General features: G+C 41.9%; 2 protein-coding genes across 3 annotated transcripts; both read left to right on the forward strand.

The window, feature by feature from the left end:
- Nucleotides 1-10,890: 10,890 nt before the first annotated feature.
- On the forward strand, nucleotides 10,891-15,353 carry LOC146979361 (cathepsin Z-like). Its single transcript, XM_085789178.1, has 6 exons — nucleotides 10,891-11,049; nucleotides 13,542-13,705; nucleotides 14,317-14,496; nucleotides 14,569-14,719; nucleotides 14,848-15,010; nucleotides 15,185-15,353. Exons 1-6 carry the CDS (start codon nucleotides 10,928-10,930, stop codon nucleotides 15,308-15,310), a joined length of 906 nt encoding a protein of 301 aa, XP_085645304.1. The 5' UTR covers nucleotides 10,891-10,927; the 3' UTR covers nucleotides 15,311-15,353.
- A 7,161-nt stretch (nucleotides 15,354-22,514) lies between these two features.
- nanos1 (nanos homolog 1) lies at nucleotides 22,515-25,245 on the forward strand. Of its 2 annotated transcripts, none has more exons than XM_085789180.1 (2): nucleotides 22,515-23,879; nucleotides 23,910-25,245. In XM_085789180.1, the coding sequence occupies exon 1, from the start codon at nucleotides 22,674-22,676 to the stop codon at nucleotides 23,379-23,381; it is 708 nt and encodes a 235-aa protein (XP_085645306.1). In that variant the 5' UTR covers nucleotides 22,515-22,673; the 3' UTR covers nucleotides 23,382-23,879; nucleotides 23,910-25,245. The 2 variants fall into 2 exon arrangements, with proteins under 2 accessions (XP_085645306.1, XP_085645307.1); XM_085789181.1 differs by having other exon boundaries at nucleotides 23,913-25,245.
- Nucleotides 25,246-26,562: the final 1,317 nt, after the last annotated feature.

Genomic DNA, 26,562 nt, shown 5'->3' on the forward strand with positions numbered 1-26,562 from the left:
AATCACACCGTCACAGAGCCAGCAGGAGGAAACTGGGTCATTTTAATCATTTGAATCTCATAAAGTAACCAGGCCAGCAATCTTAGCAGGTACATGTAGGTCAGAGTCCATCTTGGCTCCCGTGTGGTTTGTGACCGCAGCTTTCCCCTCGACTGTCACTTGTGATTAATCTGCTAATGTCTGCATGCAAATTCTCCAAATGGGCCTCCTCCGTGTGACTGTACAACTAATGGGTGTCAGCGGAGACTGTTTAGCCATGCCATGCATATGTATGAGCTTGTATATTTAGCAGCCAAGTTGCTTTTGATCACCGTGGAGCAGAATGAGCGGGGCTCAGATGAATTGCAGTCCAAAGCCGAGGCACATTAGCAGCTGACCACCTGCCTTTCACTCCGAGCAGAAACAACAGATGCAGCAGAAACACCATCACCAACCGCACTGTGAAAACTGCAACTTGTGTTCTTTTCCATAAATAACAATTAGAGGTTATTAAGCCCTTAGAAACTTAATTATCAGCATTTGAAGTAAAAACAGTCTCAGTCTCAATCAGCGATTCAGTACAGAGACAATTAACTCTGCTAACTTGTATTTAGTTGTTTTATCATCGCTATTTTTTGCAAGCCATTGATCTAAGTTATTAGAAACATTATTATATTAGTCGCAGAGTTCTCGGCATGCACAGCATTAGAGTTACAACTCTTCTGCTTCTTTCTCATGTGAGGCTCCTGAGACATGGGTGATACTGAATAACAATGTTCCCTGGGCTTATTAGGACCAGTTTTAGTTACTGGGACGACTGACAGTGCTGCAGAAAACTCTCATGAGGGAATAAAGATTTGAGATTTACAGATGTGAGTCTCTTAGATACATAAAAGAAGAAAAAGAAAATCTGAGTGGAATAAAATCAAAACCCAAATTTGAGAAGTTAGGTTCGATTTCTTGAGTAAAATTTTGAGTTTTCTAAACTTTTTTCTTTTTTACAGAGCACAGTGAAACACAGAGGTGCACAGTAATAGGGTTGTGTTTCTTTAAGTGAACAGACAGACACTGCACAGCGTGACGTTCGCTGTTAAAAATGTATTTGACAGTAAAATTAAGCATCAGTTTTTTCACTCATTTCACTGACATGTCAAACTGGGTCACTTATGCTACAGAAGCGTTGTCATTTGTGGCACCTGTGATTTTCCTGCTATTACAAGTCAAAATGTCTGACCTGAAAATTGCCTCTGATAATACAGTATCTATATTATTATTCTCAAGTGCAACTGGAATTTTAAAATGCACAGTATAGCATCATAATCTTTTTGTTCTACCAGTGAATATGTCATATTATTAGTGTAAAATCTGGGAGTAGGATATGATTAAACCTCCTAGTAATCATTCTAGATATGATTTTTTTTATGAAATCAGAGAACCATGTAAAATCTGAATGCCTCATTCATTTAATATCAAACTTAAAAATTCAGCACATACTCTCCACGCTTCCCTGCAAGTCTCCAAACACAAATAAGCTGCTGGAGTGTTTCTGGACGGACACTGGGACACATCTGGTGCTGCTGCTGCGAGCCCCTGTCTGGTATTTAGTAGATATGAAGAAATCTTTCGATTAGAACTGGGAAATTGCTTCTGTCAAGACCACTCAACGGGGGCAGATAGCTCTTGCTTGAGTTGGGTCTCAATTTGGGAAAAAAAAGAGGAGTAATCTAACGTGGCATCTCTAACGTTCATCATGGAAAAAGATGGAAAGGAGCGGATATGTCTGGTGTCAGAAGACTGTGGGTTTTGTATTTTTCTTATGCTTATTAGAACAGACATGTCCCTGATGTGTTTAGGTATGTTTAGAGCTGTCAAACTACCTTTTTTATACTTTCACTCTTCTTGATCAAAGGAACGTGAGATTGTCTCGACTGTAGCTGAGGATCATTCAGATTTACAAAATAAAATCAAAGCCTCCTCAGCTGCACAGAGAGAAAAAAAAATAGTCATTATCACAGCACTGCGGATGTAGCCTGCACATGCTCCAATTAGACTCTCTAAATGTTTAATAAGCACAATCAATGTGCAGAATGAAATCTGCCACACGGGGCTTCAAACTGAGTTGTAGGAACTGTAACTCACTCTGTGGGTTACCTTTACCTTATGGGTGGAAGAAAAAAAAAGTCCTTTGTAAAGTACTCAGGCATTCCTTTTGTAACCACTTTAATGGCCAATGCCTCCTGGTCAAGAGGTGGTCGCTGAATAGACTAATTCTGCGGGATTAGTCCTCTGTAGTGGTGATCTAGCCAGCCAAACAAATGTGACCTTACGGTGCAGAATCTGTGCATGCACAACTATACACTGACTCCATAGGAGGGGGCAGTTCAGTCAAGGGATTAGTGGGAATCAGCCACTGAGGCATACCCTGCCGTTTTCAGATTCTCTTTCTTGACTTTGAAAGACTTGTTTAACAAAAATCACATCACAGAAAGCAGGGGGAGAAAAGGTGGGAGAGGGGGTGAGAAGGGGAGAGGAGGGACGGTGGCAGTACTATAGCAAAATACCAGCCGAATGAAAGAAGAAGGGGAAAAAAAGAGGAGACTCAGGGTGTAAGGTAAACCTATAGACAGGAGAGCTGAGCAAACTCATAACATCCACAGTTTGTGCTCCGGGGATGTGTTTTTAGTCTCCAAGGGGCCTAAGAGGAGAGTGGTTGGGGGGATAAAAGCGCAGAGAGGTGGACATGCTAGAGCTGCAGTACACAAAACACAGGCTTCATGTGTGTCAGGTGACCTTTTGTTCCCGGCCCGGGCTCAGTTCTGCAGGACTGCACAGCCAAATAAACAGTAAATGTTCCAGAGGGTAGTTTTTTTTTTGGTCTACGAGCTTAAGTAGCATCTGACAGACGATACTGGGAAGGAAAGATAATGAAAACACAACTTTCCTGCTCTGTGTCACTAATGAATACAAGAGAACGATTCCCCTTGTGTGTCCAGTCTCTAAAAGCTTTTACATTTGCTTTTGTTAACACTCCAAAAAATCCTCTGGCAAACAGGAAGTGGAGCCTCTTGTGTTGTGAGGCGTTTTACATTTCTTGTAATATGCTATTTCTAGGTGATGGAGTGGAAAAGATGGAGGTGGTAGGGGGTGAATGATTGGAGAGAATGAAACAACATTGATTTTGACATCTCTCACCCAGTGTAGCTTGGGTGCACATTGAATTTCCCCTCCTCGTACAGCTGAGCAGTGCACACCGTGATTTCCCCCTCCAAGCAGCGAGCATGGGAAAAAGAAAAAAAAAAGAAAAAGAAAGTGTTTAAACATAAACAAACCAATCAACCAATCAATAAACACAGCGAGCCCCGAGGTGCTGCTGAGAGACTAATAAACAGAACCAGAATGAGGGAGATGGCACGAACAGGAAAAGAGCTCCACAGACAGAAGCTCAAACATCATTAGCCGAAAATCCACAGGAAGATGTCACAGCGCTGTGATGGATAACTTCACTCTGCAGCTGAGGGCGACACAGAGTTACCACCTCAAGAGGAAATATCAGTCCACACAAGAGTTTAACCAGGGACATATAATAAGTTGCTGAACTCTTATAACCATTTGAACTTGATAAGCTGCTGTAGCTCCACCAAAGAGGTGGACAACTCACCATCTGTGAGATTTGATTTGAAATTGTGAAGCACCTGGACACAAAAAAAAACAAGTTTTGCTTTTAGAAAAATTAAATTGTAAACGCTCTTTGTCGATCAAATGAAGCTGCACTCTCCCATCTCTCTCTCTCGCGATATTATTATTCCAATTAAACATGACAAGGGATTTCCAGCCGTCTGCCTCTCCTCGGTCGGAGCTGGCTCCATGGGGCATGAGGTGGCAGACGCCATGACTTGAATGCAAGAAAGGCACTTCTGTTTCAATTTTGCTAATTATTTTTTTTTGGGCAAAACCCCCACCTCATGCCAGCAAATAAATTACATTGTGCAACATCCAAGAGGAATTTCAAATTGCGCATTAAGCAGGTTCATGGAAATACACCTTAGCAGCGATTTCTAAGAGCAATGTGTAAAATTGCAATATGCTACAATCCTACGATATGATTTCTTTGCACAGTTCAGTGTCTGTGCTTCGTTAATTACTGAGACCTGTCTAGTGTTCAGATGGATGAAGTATATGCCTCCTTCCTATCTGCTTAACCTCTGTTATCCCCCTCACATCTCCTGAACCACAGGAGCCGTCAGCATCATCGGCTTTATGACATGACTGGTAAAGATCACTGGGATTCCTCTGATCCCGACCCGACCCCCCCCAACTCCACTCCCATTCCTCAGGTCTAATTCCTCTGACCATATTCTAATGCTCTATTAAAAACCATTTATGACTGAAATGTACTTAACAAGTCTGTCATCGCTGCAGCTTTGTTACCAGCCGTTGAGCCGATCGAATGTGAAATGGCTCGCTGGGTGACGAAGGCCCCCCGACGGTGAACTTTGAGGCCGGGCCTGGGGGGGGCGGGGTTGCATTTGGTTTGTGGTGGTGGTGGCTGGACAGGTGGCTCCACTCGGGGAGGCAGGAGCTCGGTACGGAGCCTTTGAAAACTCCTCGAGTGGAAAATGCGGCCGAGACGACGAAAGAACCCACAATACAGATGATGATGATAAAGTCATTAAATGTGGTGAACGCTGCACTGTTTTTGTAGAACAAGTGGTGAAACATTGTGCAACATTAATGAAATCAATTCCCCTGATTCTAAATTAATCAGACAGTTCAATTAAATTAGGCTATATTGTCTGTTTTAAGACAATGTCACCTTGGAGAAGGGTAAAATTCACCGAGGCGACTGAGAGGAAGGAGTTGCACACGTCTTGCACAACACTTATTTAAATTTGCTTACATTTCAGTCCCAGTCGATGGCGCCCACAGCTCTTCCCTCATCTCTGTTGGGCTGTATATTGTAAAGCAAATGAATACAATAAAATCTTCTAATGTACGTTTACATCTTTAAACAACAGTAATATGATTCATGGAGGTTTACACTTGATTTCACATGATGTGCTCACTCTTGTTGTGATGGTTTTCCTCCTCCTGGTGAAAAATACATCCAACAGTGAAATTCAAGTCCAGTAACAGCTGCCTGTGAGGCTGCAGTGGGCATTTGCATTTTTTTAAAGTGTTTTTAACCAGTTTTCCTCCATGTTTTTTGCTTTTTCTTTCCTGCTCTGTTGGCTGCAACATGAATTCTTGACCATTGACTTGCTGTTCTGGGGCTTTAACATCACATCACATGACCTTCATCAGCAGACAGAGATCATCAATAGTCATGGATTTCTAGATGTTTCAATGCATTTCATGGAGTTAACACAGAGGAAACATTATATAGTTCAGTAAAAACTGTTTATTTTCACCATATTTCCTTTCATAGATACTATAATGACAGAATGTGTGACTATTTTGGTCTTAGGTTACAAAACTTTTCCTGTCTTATACAAAAATCCTTTCAGATTGGGGTCCATATGTTACTTTAGTTTGAGGCCTTGATGTGAAACAGTTAATGAACCACTGCTGGAATAATCCAAAATCTTGTTGATGCAGACTGGGTGTGCAGTAGTTTTCCATGAGCTAATAGTTAGTTAGTTAGTTAGTTAGTTAGTTAGTTTTATTTGTCCACGATGTGGAGATTTGTTTTTGGTCTCATAAAAAACAACAAGGCAAGACAATAACAACAACAACAAGCAGGACAGAGGATAACAACAAAAACATCAACAACACTTACACACAAACATCTTCATGGCAAAAGCAGGACAGCAGTGGCAGTTACATTACAACACATCATCGCATCAACGCATCAACGGGGCATGGTGTTCAGTGCCCCAATTGCATTAGGAATAAAGGAATTTTTAAAAATATTACGATTTGCCCTTGGTACTTTATAACGTCTACCAGAGGGAAGAAGTTCAAACTCCCTATTGAGTGGATGAGAGGGATAATTTGCTATTTTGACAGCTTTTTTCCTTAGCACTAATACACACAGGATAAAGCCGTACAGTCACAGAGTCATGTCAGAGTCGGGGCATTGATCATGAATGAGCAGCAAATGTCAAAATCTGACTTTTGACCTTGCGGCGTACCGTCCAGACGATATTGAATATTGGAAACGCAGCTGCTTCTCGAGGACGTGAATCAAGAACGTGACACTGTAACATGATGCAGCTTCGTCCACGGATGTCTGGAGGTGAGATCAAAGTGTGAGGTAACCAACAATGATTTAAAGTGTAGTACACTAGATGTCTTTTAAGCTTTTAATCTCACCCTCACTCTGTTTCTACACTTTATCGATACAGGATCAATACAGTATAAAAGGATGGAGTGGAGCTGCCTGTATGAACCTGTCTCTCACCGTCCAGTTATCTGATGTTATCTGCTTCAGCAGAGTCGACAGGTGAGTGGAGAACACGCAGCACTGAGGAAATGCCAGAGAAACTCGACTGACCTCTACGTTTCATACGGATCAGTGAACACGGATATTATCTGCTCCACATGCACACACACACACATACACACTCGGCAACAGTGGTGTATTCATGTGCCCACACACACACATAGGCCTATACATACAGCACGCTCACTTATCAATCACCTGGCTTGCGAGTGTGCTAATGATGTTGTTGACATTAATGAGGGAGGGGACACGCTCGTGGAGGCAGCTAACGATGCCAATCATGGAGATATCACACCGATGCCCCGGTGACAGGCCGTCGTGTCAGGGAGGGAGTCATTGATAAACTCAGATCTGAAATGCTTTTTTTCGTGTGCACATGTGAAGCACGCTATGATTCACGTCGAGTGAGAATAAGGCATAAAGAAACAACGTCTGGAACATCTACTGTAGAGTATGGGTATCAAACTCATTTAAGTTCAGGGGCCACCAGTAAGATGATAGCATACAGTAACAACCTATAAATACAAAGAACTTTGAACTTTTCCCTTTGTTTTAGTACATTATTAAGATGTTTACAGTTAATGAACTATCCTTTTACAAAAAATATTATGAACAACCTGAAATTTCTTGATAAAAATATGTGCAATTTCAACAATATTATGCCTTTAATGTCTTTTCACACTTGGCGAATTCCTCCTGAGGGATTGGACCCTCTACCGGGCCAGTTTTGACCTGCAGGCTACACGTTTGACACCACTGATCTCAAGGATTGTGTGAAAATGCATAGATATACACGTTGTACAGATACCACATCAGACAAATATAGATATATAATCCCTAATCCCATTTGACATAGAGGGCAGGGTACATCCTGGACAGGTCTCCGGTCTATTGCAGGGCTGATATGAAGAGACAAAGAACCTCACACACTCACATCCACAACTGCAGACAATTCAGTCATCAATCCAATCAGACACAAGGAAAACATGCTCGACACTCCACACAGATCTCAAACACGCAAGACCTTTCTCCGAGGCGACAATGCAAACCACTTCACCACAGTAAATTTTTTTCCGCATGTTTTTTTCTCATGTCAGGGCTTCAATACAAGAGGGACATTACAGATGAGCTGTGTGGAGGTATTTGGATGTTTTTTTGATGTGTCTTTTTGGACGAAGAAAGTTGGTAGCCATTAAAAACCATTATATGGACAAATACTGCTGCACAGACCCCCCCATAACTCAGAGAAGGCACGGATAACTCTGAAAATTCTCACAGCTCTTAGCTGACATGAGGGTGAGTAGATAATGAGTGAAATTTGAATTTTGGGTGAACTATCCCTTTAAAACATGAAAACCATCTGTACTTTCTAATCTCACTGATGCATCTGCAGAAGTTAACGACAGTCTCCATGACCTAAAGTACCAGCACAGCTCAACATGACACTAATATGTAATTGTTGAGAATCTTATTCCCAACCCCATCGACCAATATAATCTGCTGTTTCTAACGTCCTCCACTCAAAGGCCTTTTTTTTCCTCAGGACGTTTGATCCTTGTTTCCAGGGATTTGCTCCCATTCAGCCACGAGAGCATTAGTGAGATCCAGCACTGATGCTGTTGGGTGATAAGATCCAGCTCAGAGTCACCGTTCCAGTTCAGACGGGGTGGAGGTCAGGGCGCCGTGCAAGCCACACAATTTCTTCCACAACAAACTGGAGAGAAACTATTTCTCCACGGGGTTTTTTTTTCTTTCTTTCTCATACTGCAAAAAGAAAATGACCTTCTCCAAGCTGCTGCTGCCACAAGTTGAAAGAACGCTATTGTATAAAACACATTGTCCAAAAGAGGCGAGGGTTTTGCAGTATCAGACGTCAGATTTAATGATAACAGAGAGGCTAAATATATATTTCAGAGAGAAAAGAAACACAGAGGAAGACAAAATATGACAAACATGGTACAAGAAGAAAAGAAAAATGTTAATTGGAGCAGAGTCAAACTTATTTGCATAGCAGCCCTTTGGCTTCCGGCTCGCTGGAACCCTTAAATATCATTTACCATCCTCCAGCTGATTGCAAATCTGGGATCTGGTTTCCTTTCTATATCTAAATATTAATAGTCTCCATTACACGAAAATTACTTTCATCTCCGACTCACATGGAGGGATTAGATTTTAATCAGCGCATTAAATATGACTTTCTGTTCCTGCAGATGGGAGAGGATGGCAGGCAGGCAGTCAATTAGTATCGTGCTCTGTTTGCGGTCTCACAGTGAAGCCTGATAAAGTCTTTGTTATCGCAGAGCGGCTGTAAAATAAGAGCGTATAACAACAAAACGACAAAGTGACATGTTGGGGAATGAAGCGACATAATGATGAGCTTCTGTCAAGGATCAACGCGTCAATCTAACCTATAAAACTCAGAGAGATTTTGATTTTGTTTTTTAATGAATACAGAGCCCAAAGTTACATCATGCTGTGTTTGTGTTCTCCAGCTCACACTGATAAATATTCAAACCGGCAACATGACTTCATTTCTATTCTCAATCAGCTGCTCCACAGTATCAATATCCTCAGTCCGTTGTAAGTTTGGCTGGTGATCGCTCATTATATAAAAGGATTCTCTGTGAAGCATTTTGGCCAGGAAATTTAAAAGCCTAAGCCTCCTTTTCTGAAAATACATCAGTGAATGGAGTGTTTGTTTTTATATAGAAATATGTTTATTGTTCTTCAAAGTATAAAGGACATAGGGAAAAGAAAAGTCACATAACACACAGAACATAGCACATCTTTGTTTGCAGCAGTATCCATGGTCATACTTGAATAATAAGACGGATACCGTCAAGAAAAACATAAGAAAAACATTTGAGAGTGGAAAAAAGCAATGAATAGGTATATACAGACACATTTACCCATATGCACAATAAGGCTTTATACAACAGCCAAAGTCGGTCAGCCTTTACCTTGAAGGTAACTCAGTACAGGGTCAAATACATCTCCTCTATCTTCATCATATAAGATTTCAGTCTCTTCAAATGTAAAGTTTTAGACATTTCTCCCAACCACAGATTATATGTACGAAGGCAAAGAGTCAGTTCAAAAGTCAAATCATTTTTTTCTGCAGTCACCATCCTGAATTGAACAGTTTTCTTCTCCTGTTTGTTGACACTTTTATCTACAAGAGGGTTGTGCAACAAACTTGTGTTGTTCCCAATATGAATGGATTTTACTGCATGACCAAGTGTTGTGGTCAAGACAACCTGACCCCGAGATCTAGTCAACACCAAGACCAAGACAAGAGCAAGACTTTGAGGGCCTCAAGACCAAACCGATGCAAGACCATGTTCAAGACCATTACTGTATTCACTACCAGTACTCATAATAATCAAGTGGCTTGATATTTACGTTATTCCTCGGCTAAAAAGAAAAGATGATTTTATATCAAATCTGAACCTAAACCCATATTTAGTTGAAACCTAGTTTGGATTGAACAGAATAACACAGCAGCACACAACCTGCTGAAGTCTCCTCCCACTGACGACTCTGGTGCAACCAAGTTTTTCAGATGGTTACACAAGCAGATACTTTTGTAAAAAAATTTAAATTTTCTTAAAGTTATTGAATTACATCACATAAACCAAAGTGAACGAGTGACAGAGAGACATTTGCTGTTGAAAAAAAAAGATGTCAGTGCAGCTGTGGTGTTGACTGGTCAAAATTTCAAGTCAAGGGGCACCGAGTGGCGCAGTTGGTCGAGCAGGCGCCCCATATGCAGTCGGCCCTGGTTCGAATCCTGCATCAGGTGGCCCTTTACTGTATGTCTTTCCCCCTCTCTCTGCCTCCCCATTTCCTGTCTCTCTAAACTATACTATCTAATAAAGGCATAAAAAGCCCACGAATATGCTTAAAAAAAAAATCCAAGTCAAGACCGAATAAAAATGTAGTCGATTCCGAGACAAGAATAAGACCTTGAACACAACACTAGCGTGAAAAGAAATGAGCTAGATTGTGGATTTACATTGATGGTAAATGGACTGTGTTTATGCAGCTCTTCTCCAGTCTGAAGAGCCACTCCTACATTTCTAAATAAAATAAAAAACTCTTGGAGTCAGGAACTGAACCACAGATCTCTTAGAAGAAGTTACTTGTTAAACCTCTTGAGATAGAGTTGTTTTTTAAAACTAATTTTCCATTTAGTTTATTTTATATCTTATATTGTTTCACTATACATTTCTCTCTAACTGTGCTCCAGTGACGTTACACTCGAGGAGCTAAGTGTCAGATGAGAATTACAGTCACAGTTTGACGTGTTGTGCAGATAATCAGATCTTAACTGAATGTGTTTTCTCTCCTCTGACCTGCCTCCGTGTCTGTGGCTCCCAGGTGAGATCAATGAAGCCAATCAGGGCTTATTGATCTCACCTGGCGCAGCAGCTGTCCTCTCTCTGTCAGTATTTAGACTGACTTGTTTATTCCCGGCCTCAGTGTTTCGTTGCTGTGCGGTGCAACATGGTTCTGCCAGTCATTTTCAGCTTCCTGCTCATGACTCTCTCTGTTTCAGGGAGACACTATTTCAGCGAGAGGCCAAGTTGCTACCGGCCGGCGCCCAGGAATCCGAACTTTGGGGTGAAGTGAGTTGACTGTCAGTTTCATCTTGAGCGCTGTGAGCTTGTGTTTATTAGTGTGACTGCTGAAGCAGTCACACTATTGTTCTTCTGTTTGGCCATTTTCTTCCGCCTTTTTACGGCCTTCTTCTAGTCCTTCATACTTTGTGCTATTTCAACAATTCATATATCAAAACGTGCAGCTTCTTTTGAACTTTATCGGCATTACTTTTCTCTTTTTAACTATTTATACTTTTTCAAATATTTAACTTTTTCTGATTTTTTTCAGCTTTATAATGTGTGTGTATTGCGTCTAACGAGCAGAGCCAGAGTGGTGTCAGAGTGGAGAGAGGCAAAAAAAACATTCTAGAGTTTTTCTGGCTAAACTGTCAGCACGGCCACAAATTAAACTCTAGACAAATTATTTTCTCCAGTTTTGTAGCCACACTTGTCTTCTGGCTAAAATTCTGGTCAAAAATGCAAAGAGAGACTTAGATAATAATTTTAAATATTTTTTAAATGCAGCCAGGGAGCTCTCTGCTCTCATTAAGCTCAATGCATTTTTTTCACATCAGCAGGAGAAGGAGCTCAACTTTGTAACTTGCTGTTAAGTGCTTTTTAATTCATTTGAATTCACACAAAAAATAGTCACAGGTCACAAAAAAGTCCTCTTCTCACTTGGTGTGGCTAATTTATATTAATTTATTTTTGTTTTAAGCATCATTGAAAAATCTCACATTCATCAAAGTCTCAACCTCTCTTCTTGATAACTCCTCTGTAGTGTAGGGTTAGGTAACTGCCCTGCCAACCCTAAGGTCACTGGTTTCGAATCCAAGGGAAGAATTTCTTGTTATGTTATGTTGAATTCTGCTCTCCTCCCCCGCCTTCAATTGGTTACAGGTGTTTGTTATCTCCTTGATTACTCTCGTACCAGTTTGCAGCACATCATCACATTACAATGAATGACAACAGTCTTGAAAGCAGTGTGCTCTCTGTAGCCGAGTGGCAGAGTAAAGGTTTAGTGATCATATGGTCACGGGTTCGATTCCTGCCTCAGTCATTGCACATCATTGCTTGACTTTTGATTCCAATTATTCAGCTGTCATTGGACAGTCTTTGATTCCTCATAGTATAAAGCTCATTGTAACTCAGGTTCTCTGTGGCCATATGGTTAGTGTGTTAGGTGTTGTGCTATTTCAACAATTCATATATCAAAACGTGCAGCTTTTTTTGAACTTTATCGGCGTTACTTTTCTCTTTTTAACTATTTATACTTTTTAAAATATTTAACTTTTTCTGCAAATTAAACTCTAGACAAATTATTTTCTCCAGTTTTGTAGCCACACTTGTCCTCTGGCTAAAATTCTGGTCAAAAATGCAAAGAGACTTAGATAATAATTTTAAATATTTTTTAAATGTAGCCAGGGAGCTCTCTGCTCTCATTCAGCCCAATGCTGAGAATTCTCCACAACTCTGTCTGAAACATGCTTATGTCTGTGCTCTCTGTGGCGAAGTGGCAGAGTAAAGGTTTATTGATCATGAGGTCATGGGTTCGATTCCTTACTTTTTTTTTTAAGCAGAAGCCAGTGATCCTCTTATCAAACGTTTTCTTTACCCCTCACATACTGTCTCTGTCTGTAGCCTAGTGGTTAGCTTGCTGGTCTGGAGACCTGAAGGTTGCTGGTTCAATTCTTGCCTCAACAACAATTATAGTGAATTATTTTCCCAGTCGTCCTCTGTTGACTTCTGATAACTTGCTTCATGTTGAAACTGCTGCTCTCAGCCTGAAATTCACAGAAATTTTCATTCTAAGTCATTCAAGCTTGACTCTCAAGCTTTCTTGATGTTGACAGTGTGCAGATCATTAACAGACAACAGTCTCTGCAACTGTGTGTGCACCGTGGCCTAGAGGCAGAGTGGAAGTCTAATGACCATGAGGTTGTGGGTTCAATTCCGACCTTGGTCAAACATTTGTATGGTGATCACTGCTTGCACTATTTGCTAATTCTGCAACAGCGTTCAGTTGCTATCAGCAGTCACACCATTTCCATTCTTGGAAATGCTTTTTCTAGTTCTAATTATGACGGGGCTAGCTGCTCAAACTGAACCAATTTAGTGTATGAAGCTCGAGTGGAGTGTAATTGAATTTAACATTTTGAGCACCAGAGAGAGTCCTCTGTAACTGGAGGATATTTTTGCACATATCCGAAAGTAGGAGCTGCTCTGATGAGAATAATCCAACTTGCTGTAAATACTTATTCTTAAAATTTGATTTTCAAGTCCCCGTCCTCATTCAATTTTCATTTTAGGTGAGGTGGTTTGTCCGTTGGGTCACTGGTGACGCTCGGCAAAGTCCTGTCATTTCCAACTTGCTGTAATGCCCTTCATGCCGTAGTTAGCTGGGATTAATTCGAGACTTGGCTGAAAAGTGCATACTTGTCCGAATACCTCAGCTGCTGCTTATTCTGGGATGAGGCCTCTCAGAGCTGCTCTGTGCTGTGACTTCTTCTCTGCTTCAGAACCACGGCCCGTCCTCATGAACTCCTGAACCTGGTTCAGCTGCCAAAGTCCTGGGACTGGAGGAACGTAAATGGCATCAACTACGCCAGTACGACCCGTAACCAGCACATCCCTCAGTACTGCGGCTCCTGCTGGGCTCATGGCACCACTAGTGCAATGGCAGGTCAGGGTTTGTTTTTTCCCCCCCATCTGTTAATTTTTTATGTGCAAAACTTTAAAGAGATCGTCTCAGATCTCTGCCACAGTCTCAAGAAATTGAGCTGAATAGGATTTAATTTGTGCTGACATCATTAAAGCATCTGTTCCTCTGGGTAATCCTGGAGATGCTGTCTGCTGTTATGGCCCGACTTCTTCCAGCATTTGCAATTAAACCTGCTCATTGCAAAATATCTGCAGAATCCTTCACGATTCCTTCTAGGGGGAAAAGGCACCATTATTTAGTTATAATATAATTAAAAGTTATATTTGTTTACTTCTGCTGTATCTTATGTTGCATGTGGGAGCAAACGATTTGAATGAATTGAGTCATGTGACAAAATAACAGATGCGATTCTCTGACATCAAATCTGTTCTAATATTTCTCTAAAACAAACATTGCATTCCTGTTGGACTATGGCAAGCCACTTTAACATTTAAAACTGGACTGGATTCAAAACTGGATATGTGTTGCAGATATCTGTGAATCAGTTTTGCCTAGTCAAAAAGAACATTTCAAATATCCACCTACATTCTTCCTAGGACAAATTAAATGTCCTTGCCATATTATTCTCTTAGATCGTATCAACATCAAGCGGAAAGCAGTGTGGCCATCTGCTTATCTGTCTGTGCAACATGTGGTCGACTGCGCCAAGGCTGGAACCTGTTACGGAGGTGACCACGCCGGTGTGTGGGAGTACGCCCACCATCATGGCGTCCCTGACGAGACCTGCAACAACTACCAGGCCATTGACCAGAGTAAGAACTAAACATTGGTAGAGAACCGTCTCCAGATGACTCCATGCATTAGATGATCTGTTTTCTCTGCAGAGTGTAAACCATTCAATGCATGTGGCACCTGCACAACTTTTGGGAAGTGCAAACAAGTGCACAACTACACCTTGTGGAAAGTGGGTGACTTTGGCGCTGTTAGTGGACGGGAAGATATGAAGGCAGAGATCTTCACTGGAGGACCAATCAGGTTTATAAAGCTGAATGTGTTTTGTTTTTTTAAATGTCCTGAGTTCAATTTCCTTCCACTCTGAACCTGGATAATCGTGTCACAAATCACTTTTTTTTGTTTCCTTACATTTGAACTGAATGCTTCAGCTGTGGGATCATGGCCACAGACAAATTGGATGCATACACGGGGGGTCTGTACTCGGAGTATGTCGAGACTCCTGACATCAACCACATCGTGTCGGTGGCGGGCTGGGGAGTAGAAAATGGCACTGAATACTGGATTGTGCGCAACTCCTGGGGAGAGCCATGGGTGAGTCATCTTAACGGCCCGAGATTTTTTTTTTTTTCATGGTTCAGAAGCTTTTTAAACTTGGCATTTTAAAAATTGGATGTGAGACTTTAATGCAGTGGGTGCACTTGATTTATAATCCAAGTGACCTTGAGATTTTTTATTTTATTTTTCCTTTCCCTTCCCTCCCTGTAGGGTGAGAAGGGCTGGCTCAGGATTGTGACAAGCGCCTACAAAGGAGGGAGTGGAAACCAGTACAATCTCGCTCTGGAGGAGGACTGCATGTATGGAGATGTGATCCTACCTGCCACTTACCAATAAGAGGTCAAGGACGATGAACTATAATAAACTGTCCTTGAATCCTGCTTTTAAGGTCTGAGTTTTTTTTCTTAAAGTTCACGAACTAAGAGGAGCCTTAAACCCTCCTGTGTCTTACTGTAGACCTAACTTGCTCCAATTTTTAGTTAACGTCATATTCCATGGTTGGATTTGTCAAATTGGCTAGAAACTTCACTTTTGACCTGTGAAATGATGGCTGTTTTTCACAGGAGCAGCACAACCTTAAAATTGCACAAAGAAAAGGTTTTCAAGTGACTCATTGTTCTCTGGTAGAATAAAGCTGGGATACAAAAGACTCTGGCTTCTTGTGCAGTTGAGTGGTGTCTTGTAACTGAAGCTGCAACAAAATCATCTGTCACAGTGAGAGGAATTTGAAGAAGTAGCTGACTCACAATGGTCATCTGATTTGTCTTTATCTTCAAGTATAATGCTCGCCTTTGATTATATCTTCACTTCCTCTGTATCATGAAGCAATGGAGCCTTCACTGCCGTCACACGAGGTGTCAGTTTCCATATTGCAAGTCAATAACAGACATGAACAGCCTTGAACCTCCCTATCTCCTTAAATACCAACTTGGCATGACTCAATGTTGGTGCTGTCTGTCCCGTTTGTGAGGACATGTCTTAAATACCTTGACATTAATTTTAAATTTGACACACTGGGACTCAAGGATATGCTGTATAGACTTAAGGATTTTGGTTAAGGGTTTCTGCATTGTGAATAATGATGTGCAATAACAGCTGGAGTGGATTTCTTTAAATTGGATTTTAAATATTCACCTGGACTCAAGGACAAACTGATTAGGAGTTGTTGGTTAAAGGTTGCAGTGACTTCAGAGAAATTAAATGTACTGTTTTAGTCTTAATAGTCATTTTTATACTCTAAGCACTCTTCAGTCACTCTGCTCTGCTGTAAGCCGAGGAGAAAACTTCTTGTATACTTCCTTGTATCCTACAACCTTTATCCAATGAGGAGAGAGAATGGCATGAAGGGCTGTGTGTGCAGCCAAGGGATGCGCGTGAATGTGGTGACGTAGGGACAAGGACCAATAGATCCATGACGAGGGCGGGGGCTGCTAACTAACGAAGTCAGCCAAAACGACCGGATCGCTTACTTCTGCTTTAAGGACACTTTATTCTTCGTCTTTCATATCGGCTGTATTGACCGCTGCTCACCTCAAGCATGGTGAAGGTAAAGTGTGTCAATACAAAGCAACGAGACACCACTGACACCGGCGAACATTGGTTCCGCTATGTAAACAATAAACGGTTCCTTTTAGACATTACATCCATATGAAATAACAAAAATACATTCCCTTATTTAAACTTAAATTATTCGTATATTTTTAACTACAAATTATTTATTAATCAATTTAAATGAACTTAAATAGTATAACTGACTTTGATGGCAGCTACACAGTTGGTTATTTATTCTAACTCATCAAACAGAAAACATGCAACTGTCTCACAAGCCAAGTGCTTGTTATAAGTGATCCTAATTTGGGTAAAGTCATCAAGATGCCCTGAGAACAATTTGAGGGGGGTGAGGAGGGGAGCGAGAGAGGCTGAGACTGAACCAAATGAGGTCGCTCCCAGTGTTAATACCAAGTGGGAGGTCGGTTCAAGTGTGTGTGTGTGTGTGTGTGTGTTCGATCACGCCTGTTACAGTTTGGGGTGCTTGAGGCTCGGTACACCTGAGAACCATTGCCCCACAAAACTGCATTTTAAGTTCCTGCTCTGTGCTCATAAGGACAGACACTATCTGCAAAAAAAAAAAAAAGTTGTGAAATTAACTTCACATCTCTGGGGGAAACTTGCACAAATTTGCTCTGACGGTGCTTCACTGCTGCACTGATTCATAAGTATCTTGTTTCTCTCTCTCTCTGTGTGCAGCTCTTGGAAGGAAACCTCTTTACATGCAGCCTCATTTGCATGTGCCTAGATGTGCATGTGCATTGGTACAACAAGGCCGATTTGTAAGTGGGTGTAAATAAAGTGTCAGGGCTTCAGAGCGCCACACTGACAGTTATTGTTTCTCCGAGCCGGGGCATGAACGACAGGGAACAACCCCTCTTGTCTTTACCTTGAAATCTGAGGCAGGTCACATGAAGACCAGGCAGAGCCCGAGTCGAGTCTCTCTCTTTTCAACAGCTGACTGACATTTGTTTGTTCTACATCTGTGAGCTTGATAAACAGACCCACCTCCCTTATTGACTGACATGCTTTATTAGTTTCAGTTCTGTCATGCTTCTGGAGTAACGTTCAGTTTAATCACCAGTTATCTACAGTGGCACACACAACGGCACAATAGCATCCTCCGAGTTTATGTGCAATTATAAGAAAAAAAAGAAGAGGCCCATTTTCTTTGCTGTTCAGCTGTGGGAACAAAAGAAAACTGAGCACTTAGATATTTGGTTCAGGGGATGCAACAATAATAAAAATGCATAAACACAAGCTGCAGCGCTTCAGCTGCTGATATGGAAATGCTTCCCATTAACTGCAGTTTCCAATTCAGCATCTCTGGGGAGAACAAAGGATAATCAAACCTTATGCAGCACTGTTAACTTCAAGCCTCCAAAACTAAGGCGAACCTTAAGCCTATAAAGCTGTGGCGTGTCCAAGTGGAGACCCACTGTGAAAAACAAATATTAAACATAATTTGGTTGCTCAATATTATGCGATCAAGCCCCCGCGCCCCCCTCCCGCCCTTGAGCAATCTTTCACGTGAAATTAAATTTGCGCTTTGATTAAATTTCCTGCATGTTTTCTCATTTGCATAATCACAAACAGAGCTGTAATGGCTGCGAATGAAAACACATGGTAATCTGTGAGTCTGAGGCACAAAATGAGAAGAAGAAGAGGAAGAAGCAGTCATCAAAAAAGTCATCTTAAAAAAAAATGCAGGTTGCAAAATGCACATGAGCCATTTTCATACTGAGTGATTCAGCATTCATCTTCATTACAGCAATTGATATGGCAAAAATGGATTTTTCAGCAATTCCTGCAAGCCCATTATGCATTGTTTCACTGATCAATATGTTGCTCTGAAAACATGGAGATAGGACGGAGAGGAGGTGGTGTGCGTCTGTGTGTGCGTGTGTGTGTGTGTGTGTGTGTGTGGGGGGGGGTGTTGTATGAAAATAGTGTTTCTTCGGCCCTTTTGGTGCTGAGGTCTGGATTATCAGCTTTAAATACAGTTGGAGGGAGTATCCACTCCTAAAGTATCATTGAGCAAAAGCATTGTAATGATTTATCCATGGCAGCTGCCTCTAGCAGCAGTGTAATAATATGCAGAAAGCTTCCCTGTGTGTGTGTGTGTGTGTGTGTGTGTGTGTGTGTGTGTGTGTGTCTGCTCCTGTGTAATCCTTCCTCTTTGCATTCACTTTTCCAAGGCCGCGGCTGAATCTTGTCTCCTCCTCCTCCTCCTCCACCTCCACCTCCACAGGCAACAGAAAACGAAGGATAACCACAAGAGTTCCCTGTTTGAGCCCAAATCATGTGTTTACATTATCACCAGCTACAAAGGAACGAAAGAAAGGGGTCATTCCAAGCATCGACTCATTCCTTCTGTCAAATATGAATCGGGCTGATTCCTTCGCCCCCATATGTGACCAATCTCACATCTGTTTGCTTAAATACACTGTGTTGATGGCTGTAATCTTGACGTACGATGCACCAGTGCAACACAAGCTCTTTACAAATCGCACATTACTCTTTGCATGCAGTAACTTCAGCTGATTTGCATTGCATAATAACAGATCTGTATAGCACAAACAGCAGAATATAGATGTAAGTCTTGTATTGCTAAAGTGTCCTGCTCAGCCAGCCACCACTTTTCATCATGATCTGCCTCCACCCCCACCTCTGTCAAGCAAAAAAAAAAAAAAAACACTTACACAACAATCACTTAGTCAGTGTGATTCCTAAATCGATTTACAGCCATAGCCACCCCGCTGATGTTATGCATCATTCCGCTGCTAATCTCGCTTCCTTGTCCGATACGTACCCGTGCAACCTCGAGGCGGCTGCAGAATTAGCTTTAGTTAATGGACGAGTATTAATCCCTCTTAGTCACAACAAAATTAAGGAATAATGTGGCCATGAATATTTCAGCTACACCGCAGCTACACAGGAATCTGCTCACACAATCTGCCCAGGCTTGCAAAAAAAAAGAAAAAAGAATTGGCGATTGCATACATTATTAATGCTCCATCATAAAATTCATATTTTGCACCAGCTTGAATGGGAGCTGCGGAGTGGAAATCCAATGAGCGAGTCAATACTGTTTTAAACTAACTTGCTGAACACACAGAACAGAGAGAAATGGCCTCTGAAACACCAGAGGTCACTGAGCCGTGCTTTTGTTCTGCTTTTTATCACTCTGTCTGAGGGTAAGTGCATTCTTATTAGATCCCTTAAAAATAGATGCAAAGCTTCCAAGTCAGTGAGTTTGCGCAGCCTCCCCCTGGAAGTTTTAATTAGAGCACCAGTCACTCGTGTTATCGTTGTTTCAAGAGGGCCTGCTTCCACATTCCTGAACTGCCTGCTTCATCACAGGATCAGAGGCTCCGCGCTGAAGTGGACCGTTTAGGACGGCTGCCTCATATTCCCCCTGGATTTTTACCTCAAGAAATCAAAACATGGATCGCTGCTGGAGCTGACAGAGAGCCAGAGCGCTGTAATTTCACTGACAGGAGAGGTGTGTGTTGTAAATTTAAAGACACATAGAGGAGGGGAGGGGGTTCGTAATGAAAACAAATGGTGCAAAGACAATCCAGGGATCAGCAGATTGTACCTATCAGTGCACATGTAACGACGAGCTCTCCAGATATGACGTGCACGTAACACAAAAGGGAGACAGAGTCCTAACTACGGTGGCCCAGAGAGCTCAATGCAGTATGAAAACACATGTCATAAAACAGCTTCATCCATCTGACAACACATGGAAACACTCTTGTCTGTCAAGAACCTGCTGGGACGCACTTGTTCTTCAATGTTTTTAACTTTAAAAAGTCACAACTGTGCACTGAACAACAAGTCAACAAGCAGGTTCCTCACCTTTTAGTGCTCCCCCCGGAAACACTTCTGTTGTGTTACAAGACTGAATTGTGCAGATGGGTGAAGATATTTTTTGTCTTTGCATGTGTAAAGCATTGATAAATTGCAGTATATTGAACCACCATACCTAACACTCACCACACTCTCAGTGCATTGTTGTTGCTTTGTCTGATTGTTCTTTCACAGTAACAGATACAAGCTATTTTTTTTGATTTATCAAACTGTCCCTATGAAAACTGTTGCCATTATAGTTTAAAGGGGAACTTTGCAAGACCAGTGGCTTTTTTGCTGTTTTGCTAACCCACATTCCCTCTCCCTCTGGCAATGTGCATTTGTTTTCAACAAAGCTGGCGAGAAGGCAATCCATTAAGAGATGGATAACGTTATGTAATGTATTGTATTGTATTTGTATAGTCTTACCTTTCATAAACAAGAAATTATTAATTACGGGGCGTGTTTGTGTCATGGTGACGAGATCTGGGACACCGGGTCGAAGGCTCTGATCTTGTAAGGTTGTTTTTTTGGCCAAGAGACGCTAGGTGGAAGGCAGAGAGCCTCCATTCCATCCTGTAACAAGTCACATTTACTCTGAAGCTGTTTAATTAAGTTAAAAATCTTGCACAGTTCCTCTTTAAACAACAGTAATGAGGACACCTCCATCACTGTTTTCTCACTTCCTGGTGTGGGTCCAGAGTAGATCGTATTGTAGCGCTCAGTGAGGAGATGTATGTTTTAATTTGTGTGAAATGGCTCTTTAACAACAGTAACCTGCTGTATTGATTATTCTTAATGTCTTCTGTTGTGTGGCTTCACATTGGTTGTACAGTACAGACTCCCTTCAGGTTCAAATCCATGTAGTTTTGTGGTTTTGTGGTTGTGTCTCCAAATGGTTTCAGTGGCATCGTTCAGGATATTGTAATGCAACATCTGTCACTTCTCACTTTCATCTTCCAGTCAGTGACCGTCATCATTGCTGTGGAGGTTTTCTGAGCCCCCTCTCCTTCAGTGAGAGCAAAGAGGGGAGAGGAGAAAGGAGGCAGGGGGTCTGTGTGTTGAAATGAACTGACCTGTAACTGCACTATGCTGCCCCCTGTTGAACAGCTGCTCTGCATCTCATGTTTACATCATGATTACGTGGATGCATGAGATGTTTTATCTGGATTTTTATGAGGGTTTTTCATGGAGGACATAATGTAAACACGTACTGTAGCTTTATTGCACACTGAGATGAAATCCCATGTTTGTTTATATCTCTGGAAGCAAACAAACATGTGATTGCATATTCCTGTTGTATAATTTCTTCATATAGTCATAGTTTTTAACAGTAAAACAGGACAGATGGGACATTTACAGTCTGTATTCATGAAGAAATAAACACTTTATTTTGAAAAAAATATGTAACAAAACTGTTTTATAATCAGCCTTTGAACAATAGAGCCAGGAGGAACCTTTAGGTTTTGTTTCTTCATGTTGAAGCAGTTGTAAAATAACATGATGCATCAGTACAGATCATTTCTCCCGGGACAGTGAGAGGGTGACTGGCTGACTGCTGCTACTGCTGGGAACAAAGGCCCTCTGCTCTTGGCACACAAAGGGTTAAAGTGTGTGTGTGTGTGTGTGTGTGTGTGTGTGTGTGTGTGTGTGTGTGTGTGTGTGTGTGTGTGTGTGTGCGCGTGTGCGTTCTGGCGTTGATGTTGATGTTCACGCACAATGATTAACGATATTAATTCACAAAACACGCGGAACTGTAATGTTTTAGTGTCATGAGGATGAAAGAGGAGGAGGATGAGGAGGAGGAGGGACAAAGATCCGACTTATCCTCCTCCACTGACTGGTACCAGCGCTCAAACAATGTCATCAACACTGAGGATTTGTGCGCAAAAAAAATAAATATATATATATATATATATGTACGCAGAAATCTGTAACAACTTTTGCGGGATGCTGATGCAGCCTGTTGTGGACAAAAAAGAAAAGAAAAGGAGAAGCCCCTCCTGCCCACAGGAAAACAAACGTGTCTGAATGTGGCTTTGAAGAAAGGCAGGCTGCTTTCAACCTGATCACAAACTTGGTTTTGAAGGGAGAGCGCCCCGCCCTCCTGGTCCTTATAACCAGAAAGCCTGTTTGCAGGACGCTCAAACATAACAGGAACACAGGAGACCTGCATCGCTGTACATGAACCGCTCCTGGAGACGTACAAAGACTTTACGGATTACCCGGGTTGTTGCAGCTTTTCTCGGCGAGCGAACGACCAGCAGCAGCAGCAGAAAGTAGAAGAAGTGGAAACATGGATTTTCTCAACCACAACTATTTGAACGCGCGCAGCCCATATGACTACACTTTCAATTTCTGGAACGACTATCTGGGACTGACGACGCTGGTCACGAAGAACAACAAGCTGAGCATGCCCCAGAACCCCAACTCTATCACCGAGTCCCTGAAGGCGACCCTGGGCTTGGACGATTCCCCGGCGTGTCCGTGCGTAATCGCGGGCGGCGTTGTTGGAGGAGAGAGCGGACACCTGGACTGCTGCTGCCCGTCCGCCAGCCCCCCGCCGGCCTCCATCCTGGACCTGAAGGAGCGTTTCTCGATACTGAGCCCCTTCCACCAGAGCCAGCTCGGCGTCCAGCTGCCGACGGAGCGGGAGGTGGCGGTGGCGGGCTTTGGTGGGAGCTTCGCGGGGTTTGATCTGTTCGGCATGGAGAGGAAGATGCGCAGCAACAAGCCCGCGTCCAGGAACAAGCAGGAGCCCAAAATCTGCGTCTTCTGCCGAAATAACGGAGCGCCAGAGGAGGTGTACGGCTCCCACGTCCTGAAGACCCCGGACGGCAGGGTGGTGTGCCCGATTCTGAGGGCTTATACCTGCCCCCTGTGCAGTGCCAACGGGGACAATGCCCACACGATAAAATACTGTCCACTGTCAAAAGACCAGCCATCCCAGCGACCATTAAAGGGGGGGAGGGCAGTGGGTGGTAAGAGGATGAAAATATTCTAACCAGACAAGACTATAAAGTAAATTGAATTGCACTGAACAATTTCCAGATGACTGTTTTGATTTCGGCTGTAGCCTTTATCCCAGTTTCATAAACATATTGATTTTTATCTTTTATCGTTTTGTTTTTTCCTCTAAGATCTCTTATATTTTTATAGTTCCTTTATCCACATAGAATAATTTTATGCTTTATACATTGGATTTATTTTTCTTTCTAGTTTGTAGTCATTTTGAGCGTGTGCATATAAAATACACATATGTATCAATAATCACAAAGTGTGAATACATTAAAAGAGAAAAAAAAAAGTATTTTGGTGACGTAGGGAAACACACTGACATTGGCAAAAGGGGATGAATGTCATATTTCTACCAAGTATTTTTGTACAGTGAGCTGTGAGCTCGCTCCGACTCTTTTTTCCTTTTCTTCGTCTTAGAAAACCAAAGTTATGTTTTGCCATTAAAAGAAGCTGAAGAATGTGTCATTAATGAGTAGTTGTGTGCGTCTGACTGGAGAAAGAGGAGGAAGAGGAGGAGGAGGAGGAGTAGGAGGAACTCTTTGATCCCATCTGCCTACCTAAAAAGCTCCACAGCTCCATATTTTTTCCCAACTTGCTTTAAAAAGTTGACATTCAATCTGTGAGGCAGGAAGAGAAAAAAAAAGAAAAACGACAAGACAATGTGGCCTCTGTGTGCAGGGCTCCTATTCTCTGGGGAACATTATAATCAGTTGTTGCAAAGCCAAACCTCTTCTCCAATCCTATGTGATGAGAATCTGACTCCATGCAGACAGAAATGAGAGATACTAGCCTTCATTTTGTTTTGTTTTTTAAATGTTTACATTCCCAAATAAGGGCGACACACTGGATTTCCTTTCTCTGGTCAGGTCTCTCCTTTTCTCTCTGGCTTTTTCTTTTTTGTTTTGTTTTGTTTTGATTTGCCCTGACATTGTATTCACTAGAAAGTCTCATGGGCAGTGTCTGCTGCAATACCAAGCAGCTGTACTGTAGCTCTGAGTGTTGGTGGTGGTGTTATGAATGTCAGCAAACCGAGACAACATGTTTTTATCCCATCATTTGTTTTCTGAAGAATCCAAAAACAACTACTACAACAACAACAAGGAGAGAGAAAAAAAGATGCAAAAATGTTGTGAATGTATGATTGAAAGTGTCACTTGCAGGACTGCACATTTCTGACAGTTTTGTTTACCAAAGGAAAAAAATTAACAGTTGCATTAAAGAAAGAGGAGAGAGAGAGAGATTTGCTGTATTGTATATAAAGTGATGTTTATTCAGTATTTTAACATTACAAGTGACTTCAGAGGGCGCTACCTCAACAGGATTTTGTACTTAACATGTAAAAAAAAAAAAAAAAAAAAAAAAATGTCAACAGCAGTTTATTGATATAGTGCTGCCATTTATAATAAGGGTTTTTGATAGTATTTTTGATCTTTGTATAACATAATTGTATTTTCATTTTGTTGCATTTTAACATAATGGAAGTGAATTTCCATGAAGCTATAAGCATTGCTCACCAAAAGGTGATTGTCTGTAAATAATGATTATACCCATACTTTTTAAAGTTTAGCTGTTCAATGTTACATTTCTTGAAAGAGAGCGAGAGCGAGAGTGTGTTGTGAAAGAGAGTGGACGTGGATGGAGAGAGGCTGATGATGACAAATTTTGCCACTTTTAACAGAGGATTTTGTTTTTGTTTTTGTTTTTTTGGGAGGAGATTAAATGAATAAGAGAAAAAGAAAAACACTGTTGAACTTTGTTATTTATATTTTACCACGATTTCCTGTATGCTGCTGTGCAGAATAACAACATATGAATTCACTAGAGAAATAAAAACTTATCAAATATTTGGAGCTATACCGTTGTGCTGCTTTGTTGTGTGAAGTGGTGCGAGCGTCCTCTGATGACAGTTTGGTGTCACCGGTGCAGCGATTAACAGATGGGCTGATTCACTGGAGTAAAACAAACACAAAACAACACAAGAAAACTCATTTACAGCAGTGGCTGACTTGTCCTGACTGGATGTGGATCAAGTACTGAGGCCTCCTCTCACACACAAAACTGTAGAACTTCACTTTCATTTCTAAAAGTTTCTCTTTAACCTCTGCAGCCTGCATGTGGACAAACTTCCTAACCCTGTGTGCTGCTCTCGTATCTTTACAGATTTGTCTCTGAAGGACAAACTACAGTGGCACGGTTGTTCCAGGCCTGTTTAGGGAGGTCTGCCCACACACAAGAATGTCTTGGCTTATGCTTCGCCATTCAAACAGATCATGTTTGCACTGAAGTGGATTGAATAGCTGGCCCTCCCGGCCCTCTCTCCCTCTCTCTCTCTCCGCCTGCCATCTGTGGAATGGCTGCTGCAGACTTATACACATTAAGGGGGCTCAAAAAGAAAAAAAAAACAGTCAGGAAGCTTTTCTTGTTTTTTTGGAGAGGGGAAAAAGTCAGAGCCGTGCATGCATGTTCATCATGCAGCTGGGAGGGCTTAGGACTTACTGCAGCAGGGAAGGGGAAACAATAAATAGAGTGAAACCATGATGAGTTCATGAATGGCTTTACTGTCTGCGCCGGTGAAACAGCCTCCTCAGACGTTCATAATTGCTGCTGACGCTGCTGCGCATACAGCACAAAAAAACACATCAAGACGACTGTACATACATTAGCCTGAAGCATCCGGCTGGTGTCATCCACACCTTTTGCTGTTCCCCCTCTTCTCTTCTCCCCTCATCACCCCTCCCTCCCTCCCTTCTTCTGTCTTCATGTATCTCTCCAGCTGAGGCTGTGGCATTAAAAATGGATGACTACTAAGTGCAACAGGGATTTGTCTCTGTGAGAGCAGTGGTGAAAAGGCCTGGCGGGCTAGCATTTCAGGCAAACACAGTCAGCTAACAGGTCCTATTCCCTCTACGCCACAGCTTCCATTAGCCGCGCTGCAGCCAGGGCCCGTATAATCTAGTTAGTTGCCCCATTTATGTGATATGTATCTGCCATGATCATATAATATGTCTTAGCTGGGCTGTTTCTTTTTTAAAGCTACACACAGTTTGTGTGCACAACAAAATCTCTCTGCAGAGCAACACAAGCTACATGAGGCAGCAGCAAAGTTGTGCAAAGAACTGAACTGAGAAAGTAAAAACAGGACTAGAGTGAGTGAAATGTTTTAATTA

This window comes from Trachurus japonicus, chromosome 10 (assembly GCF_045865225.1).
Source record: "Trachurus japonicus isolate A0001 chromosome 10, Traja_1.0".
Taxonomy (NCBI): Eukaryota; Metazoa; Chordata; class Actinopteri; order Carangiformes; family Carangidae; genus Trachurus; species Trachurus japonicus.

What these genes read in the sequence shown, in the direction of transcription:
- LOC146979361 (XM_085789178.1), top strand. Translation starts at nt 10,928, where the DNA reads ATGGTTCTGCCAGTCATTTTCAGCTTCCTGCTCATGACTCTCTCTGTT. An exon ending in CTACCAGGCCATTGACCAGA is followed by an intron (nt 14,497 to 14,568) that starts GTAAGAACTAAA and finishes TTTTCTCTGCAG; the next exon opens with AGTGTAAACCATTCAATGCA. An exon ending in TTCACTGGAGGACCAATCAG is followed by an intron (nt 14,720 to 14,847) that starts GTTTATAAAGCT and finishes TGAATGCTTCAG; the next exon opens with CTGTGGGATCATGGCCACAG.
- nanos1 (XM_085789180.1), top strand. Translation starts at nt 22,674, where the DNA reads ATGGATTTTCTCAACCACAACTATTTGAACGCGCGCAGCCCATATGAC.